The sequence below is a fragment of the Colobus angolensis genome, unplaced genomic scaffold, assembly GCF_000951035.1.
Source record: "Colobus angolensis palliatus isolate OR3802 unplaced genomic scaffold, Cang.pa_1.0 Scaffold26, whole genome shotgun sequence".
Taxonomy (NCBI): domain Eukaryota; kingdom Metazoa; phylum Chordata; class Mammalia; order Primates; family Cercopithecidae; genus Colobus; species Colobus angolensis.
Genome location: NW_012115821.1, coordinates 15,703,926 through 15,720,292, shown reverse-complemented (window position 1 = coordinate 15,720,292; position 16,367 = coordinate 15,703,926). Strand labels below are relative to the sequence as shown.

Sequence of the window (16,367 nt, the reverse complement as noted above, 5' to 3'; positions counted from 1 at the left end):
TCTAGACTGGTGTGGGGACAGAGAGAACTGAAAGGGAGACATTTTAAAGGATTTGTTAACAAACAGATATGCGGTCATAAAATTACAACAGATCCTGGCACCTACCTGAGTAAGCTCATAGGCTCTGTAAGCCAAAAGCGATGTAATTCGATTGGCATTCTTCGACATGTGACATTCATGCTTTGGTGTGGGGTCCAAAGCACTTTTATTTAACATAGATTCCAAACTTTTTACACCCATGGGGTCATATATACTCTTTATTTTACCCTAAAATAGAGAAAACCTTTTAAGTGTCTACCTCAACCTAATTGTTGACTATATAACATTAATATTATGAAATACTTCTTTGAATATAGATCAACTATACCAACCATTTTTTCCCTTCAATATCTCACAGAACAGGTGGGCGCCAAGGCAGGCGGATCACCTGGAGTCAGGAGTTTAAGACTAGCCTGGCCATCATGATGAAACTCTGTCTCTACTAAAAATACAAAAATTAGCAGCGCATGGTGGTGCACGCCTGTAATCCCAGGTACTCAGAAGGCTATGGCAGGCAGAACTGCTTGAACCTGGGAGGCAGAGGTTGTAGTGAGCCGGGATTGTGCCACTGTACTCCAGCCTGGGTGACAGAGTGAGACTCATTCTCCAAAAAATAAATAAAATAATATCTCACAGAACACTTTTACCAAATTTGAAGCAGTAAGAAAAAGTTAATCACTAAAAAAAAATCATTTGAACTTGTTTAATAACAAGTAAATATAAACTCCATTCACAATACTCTTCACTAACATAAATTATATTACCAACATATTACTCTCTACATTCCTTTCTTTGGAAAGGAAAACAAACTCTTAAGAATGGTTAGCTTAGATCAAAGATGGCAAACAGGCCGGGCACAGTGGCTCATGCCTGTAATCCCAGCACTTTGGGAGGCCAAGGCAGGTGGATCACAATGTCAGGAGATTGAGACCATCCTGGCAAACACAGTGAAACCCCGTCTCTACTGAAAATACAAAAAATTAGCCAGGTGTGGTGGCGGGCACCTGTAGTCCCAGCTACTTGGGAGGCTGAGGCAGGAGAATCGCTTAAACTCGAGAGGCAGAGGTTGCAGTAAGCCATGATGGTGCCATTGCACTCCATCCAGCCTGGGCGACAGAGCGAGACTCCATCTCAAAAAACAATACACACACAAAAAAGATGGCAAATAAACCATTTTCAAAAGAATCTTTAACTACCAAACACTAGCAAGCATGACCTTTTAAACAATCTTCTAAAGACTTAGCATCATCTAAAAATTAAAATCCAAATCAAGTGTAGTTTTTCATCTATGAAATGTGTTAAGTTTAAATTACCTTCATTATTTTAAAAATAACAACATCACCCATTGCCCCCGTGTCCAAAGGATTCGCTTGTAATAAATCAGCATACCTAGAAAGATAGACACCTAGAAAAGTGGGAAAAATTAAGGAAACTGATTATATTTTTCAAAATCACTAGGACTAAAGACATTTTTAAAAAGCTATCCTTGATCAATTTGAAGTGTGCAGAAAGTCAGAAACAAAAGATAAAACTGATCTTACATTTCAGAACCTATGAGTAGTCCCTTTTTCTGGAAACATAATAAAGCATGAATTTAATAACAACTGCAGCGAAATTACATGAGATAATATATTTTTAGACAGCAACTTAATAGTAGATATTTATATTTAAAAAGAAAAAAAGATTACCCATGGAAGGACTGCCAAGAATTGTTATTTTGGACTGACCCACTTGTAATCCTTTTTCACATATGCTTTGAACCTAAATTAAAAAAAAATTACTTCATCTTGCAGTCATAACATTTAAAACATGAAAAAATAATTTTATAAACTTGTTTTAAATAAAAACAAAGCTTCTAAACTACGTATCATCCTAAATCACAGAAAACTTATATATTTGCCACTTTATAAATATTAATGTAAAACTGACTTACGCTTCTCAAAGTAAACATATCTAGAATCCATTTTTGTTTAATTTTTTTAGAGACAGGGTTTCCCTCTGCCCCCTAGGCCGGAGTGCAGTGGCATGACCTTGAACTCCTTGGCTCAAGTGATTCTCCAACCTCAACCTCCTGAGTAACTAGGCCTACAAATGTGTGCCACCATGCCTGGCTAGTTTTCAATCATTTTTCTTTATACCAGAGGTGACAGATACTCTTAACTCCTGCCACTCAATATATATACCATTACTTTTCAAAGAGAATTAGAAACAGCAAAATAGTATTCCACCTAAATACCTTCAATTAAAAGGGGAAAAAACAGACCAGGCATGGTGGCTCACACCTGTAATACCAGCACTCTGGGAGGCCAAGGCAGGCAGATCACTTGAGGTCAGGAGTTCAAGACCAGCCTGGCCAACATGGGGAAACCCCAACTCTACTAAAACCACACAAAAAAGATAAGCCAGGTGCAGTGGCGCATCCTGTAATCCCAGCTACTCGGGAGGTTGAGGCACAAGAGTCACTTGTATCTGGGAGAAGGAGGCTGCAGTGAGCCGAGATCACACCATTTCACTCCAGCCTGAGCGACAGAGTAACACTCCATCTCAAAAAAAAAAAAAAAAAGAAAAATGGTTCCAGGCACCTAAAAAAAAAAAAAAAAAAGAAAAATGGTTCCAGGCACACATAATCAACAATATAGAAGAATAGAAGATAATCTCACATACAATCAACAATATAGAAGATAATCTTCTTAAGAGAAAAGGCCGGGGGTGGTGGCTCACACCTGTAATCCCAGCACTTTGGGAGGCCGAGGTGGGTGGACCACGAGGTCAGGAGTTCAAGAGCAGTCTGGCCAACATGGTGATACCCCATCTCTACTAAAAATACAAAAATTAGCCAGGCGTTGTGGGGTATGTCTGTAATCCCAGCTACTTGGGAGGCTGAGGCAGGAGAATCGCTTGAACTCAGGAGACAGAAGTTACAGTGAGCCAAGATCATGCCACTGTACTCCAGGCTGGGTGACAGAGCAAGACTCCATCTCAGAAAAAAAAATAAAGAGAAAAGTAGTATTATCAAGCACATTCTAGGGTAAGAAAACAGGACTGGTCAGAGAAAAAACTGAGTACATTTGAAAAACAAATTACAAACAATAAACATTTGGCCCCCTTAAATCATGCATTCCACTTATATTTCAAAAAAAGTCTGTAACTGTCAAGTATATTGTTGAATAATCACAAAATTAGTAATGTACAATGGAAACATCCTCAAATTGTTTTTTATAAAATGCATTAACTCACCTGGTATCGATCGACCATCAGAAATGCATAGGATTCTGAAAGTTCCTTATCTAAACGACCATCAAACTTCAGTTCTCTTCGCTTTTCTGTAAACTAAATGAAATTAAATCTATAACGCCTTAGCATGTGATTATGTTTTTCAAGCTACAAGTTTTTTTTCCCCAAGAAATCTCATACCTACCAAAATAGAAAAATAATCTCTATCTCTATACTCTCTGTCCTTCAGTTTTCCCCTATTTTAACTGGTTCTTTATATATATTAATATAGTCAAATAAACATCTAATGCTCATCAATCTTTAAATGTCTCTTATAATTTTTTTTTTTTTGACATGGAGTCTTGCTCTGCTGCCCAGGCTGGAGGTGCAGTGGCCAGTCTCAGCTCACTGCAAGCTCCGCCTCCCAGGTTCACGCCATTCTCCTGCCTCAGCCTCCCAAGTAGCTTGGACTACAGGCACCCACCACCACAACCGGCTAATGTCTTGTGTTTTTTTCAGTAGAGACAGGGTTTCACCATGTTAGCCAGGATGGTTTTGATCTCCTGACCTTGTGATCCGCCCGCCTCAGCCTCCCAAATCCCTGGGATTACAGGCATGAGCCACCACGCCCGGCCTAATTTTTCTTATAATTTTACCACATTACAACTCTCCCACAGATTATAAATTAACGCTTTAGTTATCTTTGTATCTCCCACTTACTTAACATGGTACACTGCATCAAATAGGTGGTTTAATAAATCTGCTGAATGACCAGACTATAAACTCAACTAGGACAAGAAAAATGCTTTTCTCTGTAACTGTATTCTCAATGACAAGCACATAAGATGTGCTCCATAAATAAAAAACAGGATAGAAGAGTGACCTCATCTAAGTAGTCAGAACTATAAGTTATCCTAAACTGCTGGCTTTCCTATCTATAAAACAGATATACATTTAAAATATAAAATATCTAACATTTTATATTCAGGCTATTACTGCTCTTCAATAACGTAACTAATGAATCTTCAGACTAAATTTTCATATAAAATTAACAAATAAACGCTATCATATCATGAAGCCACATCAGTTCAAACTACTAAGATTTTAATTTTCTCTGGGATTCAGTAACACTAGTGCCCTTTAGGGAACCTTTCAAAATTAAATCCTGGTATCACTTGGTTAACCAACTTGCAAAAATAAAAAATTCATATTTCAGGCCCATCAGAAAGCATTATGCATCAAATATTTTGAAACATCTACACATGCTGGCTTTTCCTAAATCAAAACTCAAATATTCTAATTTGTACAGGAAACTTAAGTTCACTGTCTAACATGCTTAATTGTTCTTCTTTGATTGAACTTTTTCACTAAGAATATCTACTAATGATAAAATCATCATATAGACACCAGGCAATAATTGTGGAAAAAATTAAGCATGTCCTAAAAACAAATACACCCATATATTTGATTTCATTAATTACCTTCCAATTTAGGCATTTAATTAACATGTACAATACTCAAAGAGCAAAAAGCCCTACGAATTCAGTTTATTTATTTACTTATTTATCTGAGACAGAGTTCTTGTTCTATCACCCAAGCTTGAGTGTAGTGGCACAATCTCAGCTCACTGCAACCTCATGGGTTCAAGCAATTCTTGTGCCTCAGCCTCCCAAGAAGCTGGATTACAGGCATGTGCCACCATGCCTACCTAATTATTATAGAGTCAGGTTTCGCCACATTGGCCAGGCTGGTCTCAAACTCCTGGCCTCAAGCAACCTGTCCGCCTGAGCCTCCCAAAGTGCTAGGATTACAGGCATGAGCCACAATGCTCAGTTGAATTTACAATTAAACCATTAGCTAGTAAGTCATCGCTATACTTTTTTCAGTTAAAAAATTATTTTATACTATTGCTATTAATAACAATTTTAACATAGCAGATAAATGTAATGCTACAGCAACATTTGGTGGGAAAAAGAGATATCATTTAAAACTTGTTTTCCCAATTAGGCAGGCATGGTGGCACATGCCTGTAATCCCAGCTACTCTGGAGGCCGAGGCAGAATTGCTTGAATCGGGGAGGCGGTGGTTGCAGTAAGCGGAGATCGCACCACTGCACTCGAGCCTGGGCAACAAGAGCGAAACTCCATCTCAAAAAAAAAAAAAAAAAAAAACTTGTTTTCCCTTTGTAATTTGGTTTTCCTAAAAATTTTAGTATTTCTGGAGAAAATTTTTTTCCCAGGCTGTTAACTGGTTCTGAAAACAATCTTACAGTAAGTATAATTTAAAACATACCTCCTTTTCCAAAAGCTCATTGTGTATCAAGCAAGCACGTCTGTAGTTAAAATTTGTTACTGAGGTTGGTTCAAGGTAAGAAGAATGGAGAATATTTACAACATCTTCAAATTCTCGAGAGCCTGGAGTTAATGGCTGGAAAAGTGCTAAAATAAAAAAAACAAACATTTAAAATGTTTAACATTATTCCATCTTAAATATAGCTTCTTATATTTTTGTGGGCTAATGTAACCTTAAACACGAAAAAAGGCATGAAGGCTATCTTACTTTGTGATATGCAAAAGAGATACTTACTAACTCATTGAAAAAAATGTAAAACTAGTTGCCTACATATGCCAGTTCCTTCAACAATGAGGATCTGGCACTACCTACACAGACAAGGAAGTTGCAGTTTTGCCAACCTTAGGCATGCTACATCAGGTAACCTAAATTGCTTAAAGACTCTTATAAGAACCTGTGTTTATACTCAACTTGTCTCAGCTCCTATTTTATGTTACACTGAAGTATGTCTCAGATTGTGTATTTCAGCAAACTAAATACCTACACCATATATGAGAGCATAAAAACATTTAAGACATTATGTGAAGTAACAAAATATGTGCTATTACTGACACACTGGTCTTTAAAAAAAAAAAAAAAAAGGCTTGGTGGCTCATGATTGTAATTCCAGCTCTTTGGGAGGCCAAGGCAGCAAGGCTGCTTGAGCTCAGGAGTTCGAGAGCAGCCTGGGCAACATAGTGAGACCCTGTCTCCACAAACCATTAAAAAAAAAGAAAAAAAATTAGCAGGCATGGTGGTGCATGCCTGTAGTCCCAGCTACTTAGGAGGCTGAGGCAGGAGGATCCTTTGAGCGCAGGAGTTCAAGGATGCAGTGAGCCATGTTCATGCCACCACACTCCAGCCTGGGAGACAGAGCAAGAGCCGGTCTCAAAAATAAAAATAAAAAATAAAATGCTGCACTCACGTGGCTTCTTGTAAAAACCATAAAAAGTAGTAGAAAAAAAAAAAAGTAGTAGAGTATTTATTATGACAACTCAGTAAAATGAAAACATGTCAGGCTTTGGAGTCAAACCTGGACACAAATACCAAACCCAGCATTACTGGCTTGGAATAAGATGCGGGTAAATAAATTACTTACATAGCTCAGCTCTCTCATATGTAAAACAGCAAACTCCAGCAACCCTAATAACCACTATATGTCACACGCCATACATAAGACAACACATGGAAAAAGCTCTAAACATAGCATCCAACACATAGTAGGATATTAAGGTTCTTTTTTTGTTTTTGAGATGGAGTCTTGCTCTGTCACCCAGGCTGGAGTGCTGTGGTGCAGTATCAGCTCACTGTAAACTCCACCCCCTGGGTTCACATCATTCTCCTGCCTCAGCCTCCCGAGTAGCTGGGACTACAGGCACCTGCCACCACGCCCGGCTAATTTTTGTTAACCAGAATGGTCTCAATCTCCTGACCTCGTGATCCGCCTGCCTCAGCCTCCCAAAGTGCTGGGATTATAGGAATGAGCCACCGCACCTGGCCAGGACATTAAGTTTTTATTCTCCACATCCCCAACCATTCTACGTCCTACTGAATTTTTTTTTTTTTTTCAGATGGAGTTTTGCTCGTCACCCAGGCTGGAGTGCAGTGGCGCGATCTTGGTTCATTGCAACCTCCGTGCCTCCCAGGTTCAAGTGATTCTCCTGCCTCAGCCTCCCAGGTAGCTGGGATTACAGACACCTGCTACCACGCCCAGCTAATTTTTAGATTTTTAGTAGATATGGGGTTTCACCATGTTGGCCAGGCTGGTCTCAAACTCTTGACCTCAGGTAATCCTCCTGCCTCAGCTGTCCTAAGTTGTGGGATTACGGGCGTGAGCCACTGCGCCCGGCCCCCAATTAATTTTTAAAATATTTAAGTCAAATATCCAATTAGTTCTTGAGAATTACTAGTCTATTAACCTCGAATTTCCATCTTATGCACAAAATACTTTAATTTACTAATACACCTTAAAGTCTATACATATATATATATTTCCCCAAATCAAAAAGGAACCACTTTTTACTGCAGAGAGAACTACTCATAGAAACTACGTTATTCTCTATTACCTTAATTTCTTTCAAGACACTATTTAATAAGGGTCAACAAATGTCATAGTCAAAACAGGTCACTACTGAAAACATAATGTTCCACTTTTACATACTCCTAAAGGTGACAGATGCAGCGAACTTTTGTCTTTTCTATACATGATTATTAGACTTTAAAGGACATGTCAAATGACAGAGCCATTCATCCATTCATTTACCAACCATGTCTATATTACAGAAGTGACTGTAAAAACACAGTTTTCAATGGCACAATGTGTACAAACAAATGGTTACCACTATTCTGGAACTGTACACTAAAAAAATAGACAACACAGTTATAGTAATGCAACTAATAAACAGGAGTAAGCTCAAACAAGTACTCAAATAGAACAAGACTACTCAACACAAAGTGTACTATAATCAAACTTGTAGCAGACGAATATGTTCAGTAACCTATTGATTGCAAGCTCCATGAGAGCAGGAACTGCATCTGCCTTGCTCATTACTCATCTTTCCTGTATTCCAGTAGCTAGACCTGTGAGTGCTAGCCCTAAAAATATTGAACAGTCAAGTGAAGAAAATGAGAAATTTCGTCAAGTTTTAAAAATGGTAACAATATATTCTACTACTAAATGACTGTTATTTAAAATTAAGACTCATTCACAAATTTAACAATTCAGTAACATACAAAACACAAACGAAAGCTCAGAAGAGGGTAGGAGGCATACATTGTCTTCGTTCAAACCTGTGTTACGGAATGTAGGACAAAAAACATCTTATCTTTGTGATGACTCTCCCCAATTAAACTGTGAAAAACTTGGCAAGGAACGCAGCATATGGAGGTCTTTATAGCTTTCACATCTAAAGTGGGCCAAGCATGACTGTAAAAGCTGGGTTAAATTTACACGATTTTGTTTCTAAACAAAATGACTTCGGATATCTAAAATTTACACAAAAAAAGATATCACATGGCTGCCAATTTCTATGGAATTTTATAGTCTACATAAATTTTCATTAGTTGAGCTACCCAATACAATTTATACCATTAATCTAATCGTAAGTAAAAAAATTAGTCAAATCATAAATCTGCATAAAAGTTCACATCCAAATTATTCTCAAAGTACTTAACATTTCCAGTTCACTCTAAAGCAATGTCCAAGAGTCATGTCCAATGTACTAAAAATGACAGCTGACAGGAAAAAAATTCTTAAAATGCAAAGAAAAAAGCATTTTAGCTCTAACAATAAATATCTGTATCCTAATGATTTTGTTTTGTAAATGCCTCAGTGGCTTAGTTAGGCCAGTTATAATTTCTCATTTTTTCTGGTGATAACTTCTAAAATAATAAAATTACCCTGCAACTATTTTTAAGGATTTCAAGTCAACTTGCTGGTAATAGCAGTTCAGAAAATTTATTAAGTTCATGTTCTGAATGTATATTCTCTGGTAGTCTATTTTATGTCCTCAGAGGTCATTTAACACTACATGTATCTTGATCAATGTGTCTTGTCACTCCTTTTAAAGAAAATACTTGCGTCAAAAATCTCAACTATGGGTCACTATTTGAGGTAGTAATAATAAACAACCCTGTGTCTATCCAAACAGGAAAAGCATTATACATATGAACCATCCATTTCACTCAGGGAACTCAGTATTCAACATACTGTTCTCTAGATTATGACAGTTACTATCTAACTATTAGTGGTTAAGTACCACCTTCAATACTGTACTAAGAGCTTTAAATGTATCATCTCAATCATCAAAAGTATGCTATGAAGTTCAACATGCCCATTTCTCAATTGAAACTGAGACAAGTAGCCTTTGAGTTGGCCCAAGGTTACAGGATTAACGAATGGATCAAGCTGCTGGGATTCAAATTCAAGTGATCACGCTCCCTATCTTGTATCCTGAAATATACGACGTGCGTGTGTGTGATATTAGACGTACAATATCCAATCATGTCAAGAGCTGGAAAAATGACTGTTTTATTTTATAGACCATAAATCACATAGAACACTTAGGCACAGGAAGTTGGCTATAAAAGAACAAAGAATTTGGTTCTAATACTGCTCTTTCTACCCTCATATCCTCTCTCAAATCTCTTAATTTTTTCTGATTTTAATCTTCCTCTAGAGATAACAGGGCCAAGAGTCGTAACACCCTTTGTTTTATAAAGGTTAACAGCAGTAGCAATAGAGGTTCTTTCACACATTAAGAAATGTGTAATTTTGCTTATTTAATGGATTTCCATTAAATGCCTGTCAGAAAAACAGCTGAGTTGATTACTGATCATACTAGGTTTCCCTATTGACAAACTAATTATAGATGTATTTTACGAGACTGAAGAGCACAGATTTAGAAGGGCACTTGGACATTTATAATTTAAATGAGGAAACTGACAGTAACATAGAATGTGAACTGGAATTCAAATTTCCTGACTCTTAGCCATACTATCATCAAATGTTTTTTATTAGTAGCATCATATAAAACATACTCAAAAAAAATTTTTTTTTTTTTTGAGATGGAGTCCCACACTGTTGCCCCGGCTAGAGTGCAGTGGCGCGATCCCAGCTCACTGCAACCTTCACCTTCTGGGTTCAAGTGATTCTCCTGCCTCAGCCTCTCGAGTAGCTGGGATTTCAGGAGCCCGCCACCAGGCCCAGCCAATGTTTTGTATTTTTAGGAAAGACAGGGTTTTACCAAGTTGGCCAGGCTGGTCTCAAACTCCTGACCTCGTGATTTGCCCACCCTGGCTTCTCAAAGTGCTGGGATTACAGACATGATCCACCATGCCTGGCCCACACTCAAGATTTAAAGATTATATTTATAAAGGCAGTCAGCATAGATATATAATTTAGGTCATCAAATAGCTTTGTTCCTTAATCAAAAGAACATCTTCATCAATTAGTGTTACCAATTTGGTGTTAAGGCAGATCTTTTTGTATTATGTATATGAATCGCAAAAAAATTATCATATGTACATAAATTTTAAAAAGCTGAACTTAAAAGATGGACCATTCCTATCAAAACATACAAATGGGGCTGGGCATGGTGGCTCATGCCTGTAATCCTGGCACTTTGGGAGGCCAAGAAGGGCGGATCACTTCAGGTCAGGAGTTCGAGACCAGCCTGGCCAACATGACGAAATCCCGTCTCTAAAAAGAATACAAAAATTAGCTGGGCATGGTGGCGCACGCCTGTAACGGAGCTACTCGGAGGAGGCTGAGGAAGGAGAATCCTTTGAACCCAGGAGGCGGAGGCTGCAGTGACCCAGGATTGCAACACTGCATGCCAGCCTGGACGACAGAGGCTCTGCCTCCAAAAAAAAAAATACAAATGGGTAGTATGAAGTATAAATAAACAATTGTCTGATTTGAAGTAACTAATTCATGGAAGATGACAAAATAATTAGCATGACAAAATAATTAGCAAGAAGAGGCTAGGGATCTGAAATTTTCTCTGAATTCATAGCTGATGTCTATTAATGATTATAATACAACCACTCTCCATCCATTTCTTCTTCACAGTAAGGTCTTTTTTTAAAATCACTTTTCTTCAGTCTAAAAAAAATTACCACAGACAATACTTTAGGATTGGGTACTTCATCTCTAAAATCAACAAGGTTGAACATAGCGTACAATTAGAAATGAATATGCTGGCAGGAATCAAGAGAGTACAAATACGAAACAATGTTTTTTGCACTGAGGATAGGTCCAAGTAAATTTTACCTCGGTTACTTTGCTATTATGTATGGAGAGACCTATTGTTCTCAGAACCCACTCATCCATATACAACTAATAAAATACCATGGAAATTTCCTTAAGAATGAGACTTGGCTCCAATGGCTTCCAAAACGCAAGTGCAAATTTTGTGTGGGAAGATGGAGGTTAGGAGAATTAGCCATTACTTCTGGACTAAACCAGTAGGGAAACTTAGTGCATGAGAGCAATTAATTTTTGAGACTCCCTTGAACCCTACAAAAACATTAACCAATAAACATTTTCCAGATAGTCAATCATCACTACTCCATTTCCCAAAAACTCTGGAGGGAAAAATTACATCAAATGCAATTACCAATTTTACTTTTTATGACTTACTAGATTTAAAGGCGGCGATAGTGAAACATCGACCAACAAAATGCAATTCTACAATTTGGTTAAATATAAGAATCATGCCTCAGCCAATAAATAATATACATCAAAAACAGTAAAATGTATACCTTTCCAGTCAAAGAGGCACTTAATCTGTCAGTACCAATCAAATGTTGATAGTGAACATAATCTCTGAATGTCAAAATTCCCCAAGGACAAAAACATACTAAGTAGTTCTATATTTAATAGGGGGATAAAAATAGTTTTTGTTACTAACAGGTCAGATCAAAAGCAGCTAACTTAAAACCTCAGATTATTCAAACTGGGTAGCAAGATTTTTCTTTTTTATAGTAGTAAAAGTACTCTGCACCTATCTTCAAATTCCAGCTCCACCACTTATTAGTTGTGTGATCTGGGGCAAGTTACCTAACTTCTCAGTACTTTAGTCTCATCTGTAAAATGGGAATAGTACCTACCACAAAACACCGTTGAGATTTTGTCAATGTATGTAAATTGCTTAGAACAATCCCCACAACTTATTAGGCACTATACAAGTGTTTGCCAATATTATTACTCAATTACAATGGCAGTTATTTTGGATGTCATACTACTGGCAAGACCAAAGAAAGAACTTTGAGTCAACAAGTTATACTTCCATAGTAATGACCTTTAAGTTATTAAAATATTTAAGTACTAATCTTAAATTTCACTGGAAAAGCAATCACAAGAAAAAGTCTGCCATATTAAAACATGAATGCAACAGAACCTTTGATACTGAAAAGTTCAAGCAGACATACCTACTGAAAACAATCTAATATTCTTGATAAAAAGACTCAGATGACCACAACTAGTAATACCTAGCCAAATCCTATACAAAGTGATATCTTTACCTTTAGAGCCTTCCAAGAGATGGCGTTGGGCTGAAGAGTATGAAGAGTAAAACTAGCAGCACCTGTACTGTTTATGATGAATTTTTTTTAAATAAAGTTGAATTTATGTATTGAATTCTATCACCAACTACTAACTTCTCTCAGCTTGAACAAGATAAAATTCACGGTGGTAAAATAGCTGCTTATTTAATTTTTTAAAGTTCTATTTAAATCGCTATTTTAGCTATTTTACTATTTGAACAGCTGGTGTTCAGGGTATAAATAATTACACAAGTTAAAAATTGCTCATTTTCACTAATCATGAAAAAGCCCACTGCGATATATTTTCCTCACAACTTTTGTCTCTCAAGTAAAAATGGAAAATACAAGTTTTACCCAAGAGGTACAAGACTATGGGGGACAACAGCAAGGTTTATATTTCCTAATCCCTCAATTATTTCTACTTTTAGTGTGTTCAACTGCAGTCTATTTTACAACAATCTCTGGGTTTTATTTATTTAAAAAACACACAAACAGTGCCTTTCCACATTTCAAACTAAATTTTAAGAGTTTCTAGGCCAATTTTCTGGTCCTAACAGTAAAAAAAATATATATCGTAGTTTGTCCATATTCTTAGGCACTTAAACCTTAAAAAAATAGACTCCAACCGACTTTTCTCAAGCTGTGAAGAAAAAAATAGTTCCACCTCCTATCTCATAACCAGAGCTCATTTGAACGTACTTCCAACCTATTCTCTACCAACTGATTACACTGGGAACTTTTCTCATATAGACTATAATCATACATCTCAAATCTTAACTAAATACACCAAAAGAACTGACAGTCTTGACCTTTAAAAGTATCTTTCTGAACCCTAAACTACATTAACTCAAAAGATATTTTCTGAACCCTAAACTACATAACTCAAAAGATATTTCTAGAAACACTCCTCATGCTAACTTCCAAAGGTTAATTTCATCTTTGTCAACATGGTTTCTCACACCAAGTATTTTCTTGGCTTTGCCATCCAAACAGAAATGAACTTTATTTGTACTTTTCCAATAAAAGGCTCAAACAATTCCAGTAGTGCAAATGGAACTGGTGATGCTTATGGAAAGTCAGTGTAACACTACAGCCAAGATTCTATAATCAAATAAATGGAAAAGCTTTCCATACGGGAAAAAAACAAATCCTATTATTTTCCAAAGTAAATAATGAAAACCTAACCACAGAGTAGGGCAAAAAGGAAGTTGTCTAAATACAGAATATCCAAAATTTACTGGATAGTTAAAAAATTATACCCCAATGACAAAAAACAGTACTAATTTTTATCTCCATTACGAATTCTGACTCCGTATTAACAATATGGCATTAAGATTTTTTAAAGGCACAAGTAATTAATGTAACTGTTTCCATATGGGTTCCAAAAACTTAAGTCTGGATTTTTTTTAATCTGAAGTTCTACCATCTAGAAGACCAACTTGGTGACTCTTGAGGACAAGGTAACTTCTCATTAATCTTTTTCCATTGGGAAATTACTGCGCCAAGAACCTACCTTGCCATTCTTTTCAAATATAAAAAAAAATACTAAATTCAAAAAACAAGGGGGAAAATCTAAATGGCAATGAAGTGTGATGGAAAAATAGCAGTGTGCATGGATCACATCTACTAATAGAGATTTCTAAATAAGGGAGGACGCTGACATCAAGCACGTTTCAAGTAGACACACAGAGCTGAAGAATTTCCACGGGGAGAAGCACTCGTGGTCCTCAGAACATTGGCAATGGCCTTGGAGAAAGCCCCAGAATCCATGGCCACGGGCTATTTCCATAGTGAGACTTCTCAGAAGCATCCTTAGGAGGACACAACAGCTTCTCTGCCTTCGGGGGCTGGGAGGGAGGGGCGCCGAGCACCATCTTTACTCTCTGGGAGCTGCAGCCTTACGGACAAGCTTCAAACCTGAGCTACTTCCAACTTCCGCGGGGAGGGGCAGCAGGGGAGCGTGGTTCCACCGCTTTCTCTCGCACCAAGCGCGGCAGCTGGGCGGCCGAGGCGGTGAGAGGAGAGGCGGCCGGCGCTGCATGCGTGTTTACTTATCTCAGATGGGTGTGGGAAGAGGAGATAGAAAGGTTCTAATGAAAAGATGGAGGGGAGAGAGAGAGGGGGTTGAGAAGAAGGAGAGGCACCACCTTTCTTTTCTCTGCTCTTCCTGGGGATCTGAAAACTCCTCCTAAGAGGCCTTTCGGGCTCTTCGGGGCCTCTGAGCAGGGCGGCCGCGCCCGCCTCAGAGGAGTCCTGAGGCTGCTCGTGGCTGAAGCTCTGGGCGGCCTCGGCCCCCGCGGTCTCCTCAGGCCCAGCGCCGCCGCCATTTTGTGGGGAGGACTCAAGCTCCGGAAGCTCCTGCTTCATCTCGTCGTCTCCGCCGCCGCCACTTTCACAGCTCGCATCCGTCGGCTGAGAGGCCTCCGTCTCCACAGCAGTCGCCATCGCGCCGGCGTAAGGAGCTCTGGGAAGCTTCTGCCCACAAGGTCGACGGGTGTGGGGGGAAGGGGCGGCTCGCCACCGAACTGCTCTCAGCCCACCCACCCCCTTCCCCCCGTGGTCTCAGGCTGCACTCCGACCCGGCAGCCTCTTGGGGGCCCCGAAGCGGGCACCCCAACTGTGCTGCCCGGCCCTCGGAGCCGCTCCTCGCTCGGGCAGTTCTTCTGCCTTCCCCCGCCACTCAACGTGCGCGCGTCGGGGCCGGGAGGGGGCGGGGCCACCGCGGGCCACTCTACCAATAGGAGTGCGGCACCCGCCTCCGCGAGTGCGGATATACCGCGCCGGGGGGCGGAGTTTCGAGGCGCCCGAGCCCGCCAAAAGGGGCGACTGCCACGCCCGGCGAGGGCCTCGACGCCGCAGCCGTGGCCTGCGGAATGAGTGGGCCCCTGGCGATTCTCGGGTTCCCGGCGATGCCGCGCTGGCGATCCTCGGGTTCCCGGGGATCCCCCGCCGCGCTGCAGGCGAGGGAGACGGGCTTGGCCTTGTCTCCGGAGCGCAGGGGTGGCCCATTTGTGGGCAAGACCTTTCCTCAGTGTACGAGTTATCTCGGCCCAAACGGGCTTCAGGGCATGGATGCGGGACGATCTCGGCTTTGTGAACTATTTGCATGTGTACAAAGACCTGGAGAGGAGATAAGAGAATGGGCTACGCGATAATAGCGTAAAAGCGTCCGGCCTCTGCGACCTGCTGTTCTCACCGGATCTTGTATGATAGTTGACTCGCACCCGGCCTTCTCTTTTATCTCAAAGGTTGTGACCACAGCGCCAGCAAGCACTTTAACCTGAGATCCTCTGATGGGACTTAACAACCTAGTGTTAACAGGATTTGGTTCTGGGGAGTTTGAGAGGAGGAGGCTGTTAACTTTTACCATTTTTCTTTGGTCGCACCCCCCCTCCACGTTTTCCTATAGTAAATGTATATTAAAGAAAAAATAAACTTGCGGTTACATTAAAAAATATACAGCAGGTGGTCGCTGTCCCATAAAGGGAATAACTTCATAGTGAAGAGCCGTTTACATAGTAATTTCTACCTTGTCAGTATAAACTATCATGGGTTATCGTGAGTACAGCCAATATTTACTGAGTGCTTTCTATGTGCTAGACACTGGACAAGTGATTTACGTGCATTATCTCCATTTAATTCTCACAGCAACAGATAGGGAGATACTGTTTTGCACAATTTAAAATAAGCGTTGCAAGACATGGGACAAATTATGGTAACAAAACCAAGATTTGAAA

General features: G+C 39.4%; 1 protein-coding gene across 1 annotated transcript in view; it reads right to left on the bottom strand.

Moving 5' to 3' along the window:
* Positions 1–15,320, bottom strand: part of FAM208A (family with sequence similarity 208, member A) — a 61,374-nt gene extending 46,054 nt beyond the window's left edge. The window contains exons 1-6 of the mRNA XM_011947264.1: positions 14,778–15,320; positions 5,545–5,690; positions 3,277–3,369; positions 1,728–1,800; positions 1,353–1,444; positions 106–267 (exon numbers count right to left, since the gene is read on the bottom strand). Of these exons, the coding sequence (XP_011802654.1) occupies positions 106–267; positions 1,353–1,444; positions 1,728–1,800; positions 3,277–3,369; positions 5,545–5,690; positions 14,778–15,075 (864 nt within the window). The 5' untranslated portion in view covers positions 15,076–15,320. The remainder of the gene's footprint in view (positions 1–105; positions 268–1,352; positions 1,445–1,727; positions 1,801–3,276; positions 3,370–5,544; positions 5,691–14,777) is intronic.
* Positions 15,321–16,367: the final 1,047 nt, after the last annotated feature.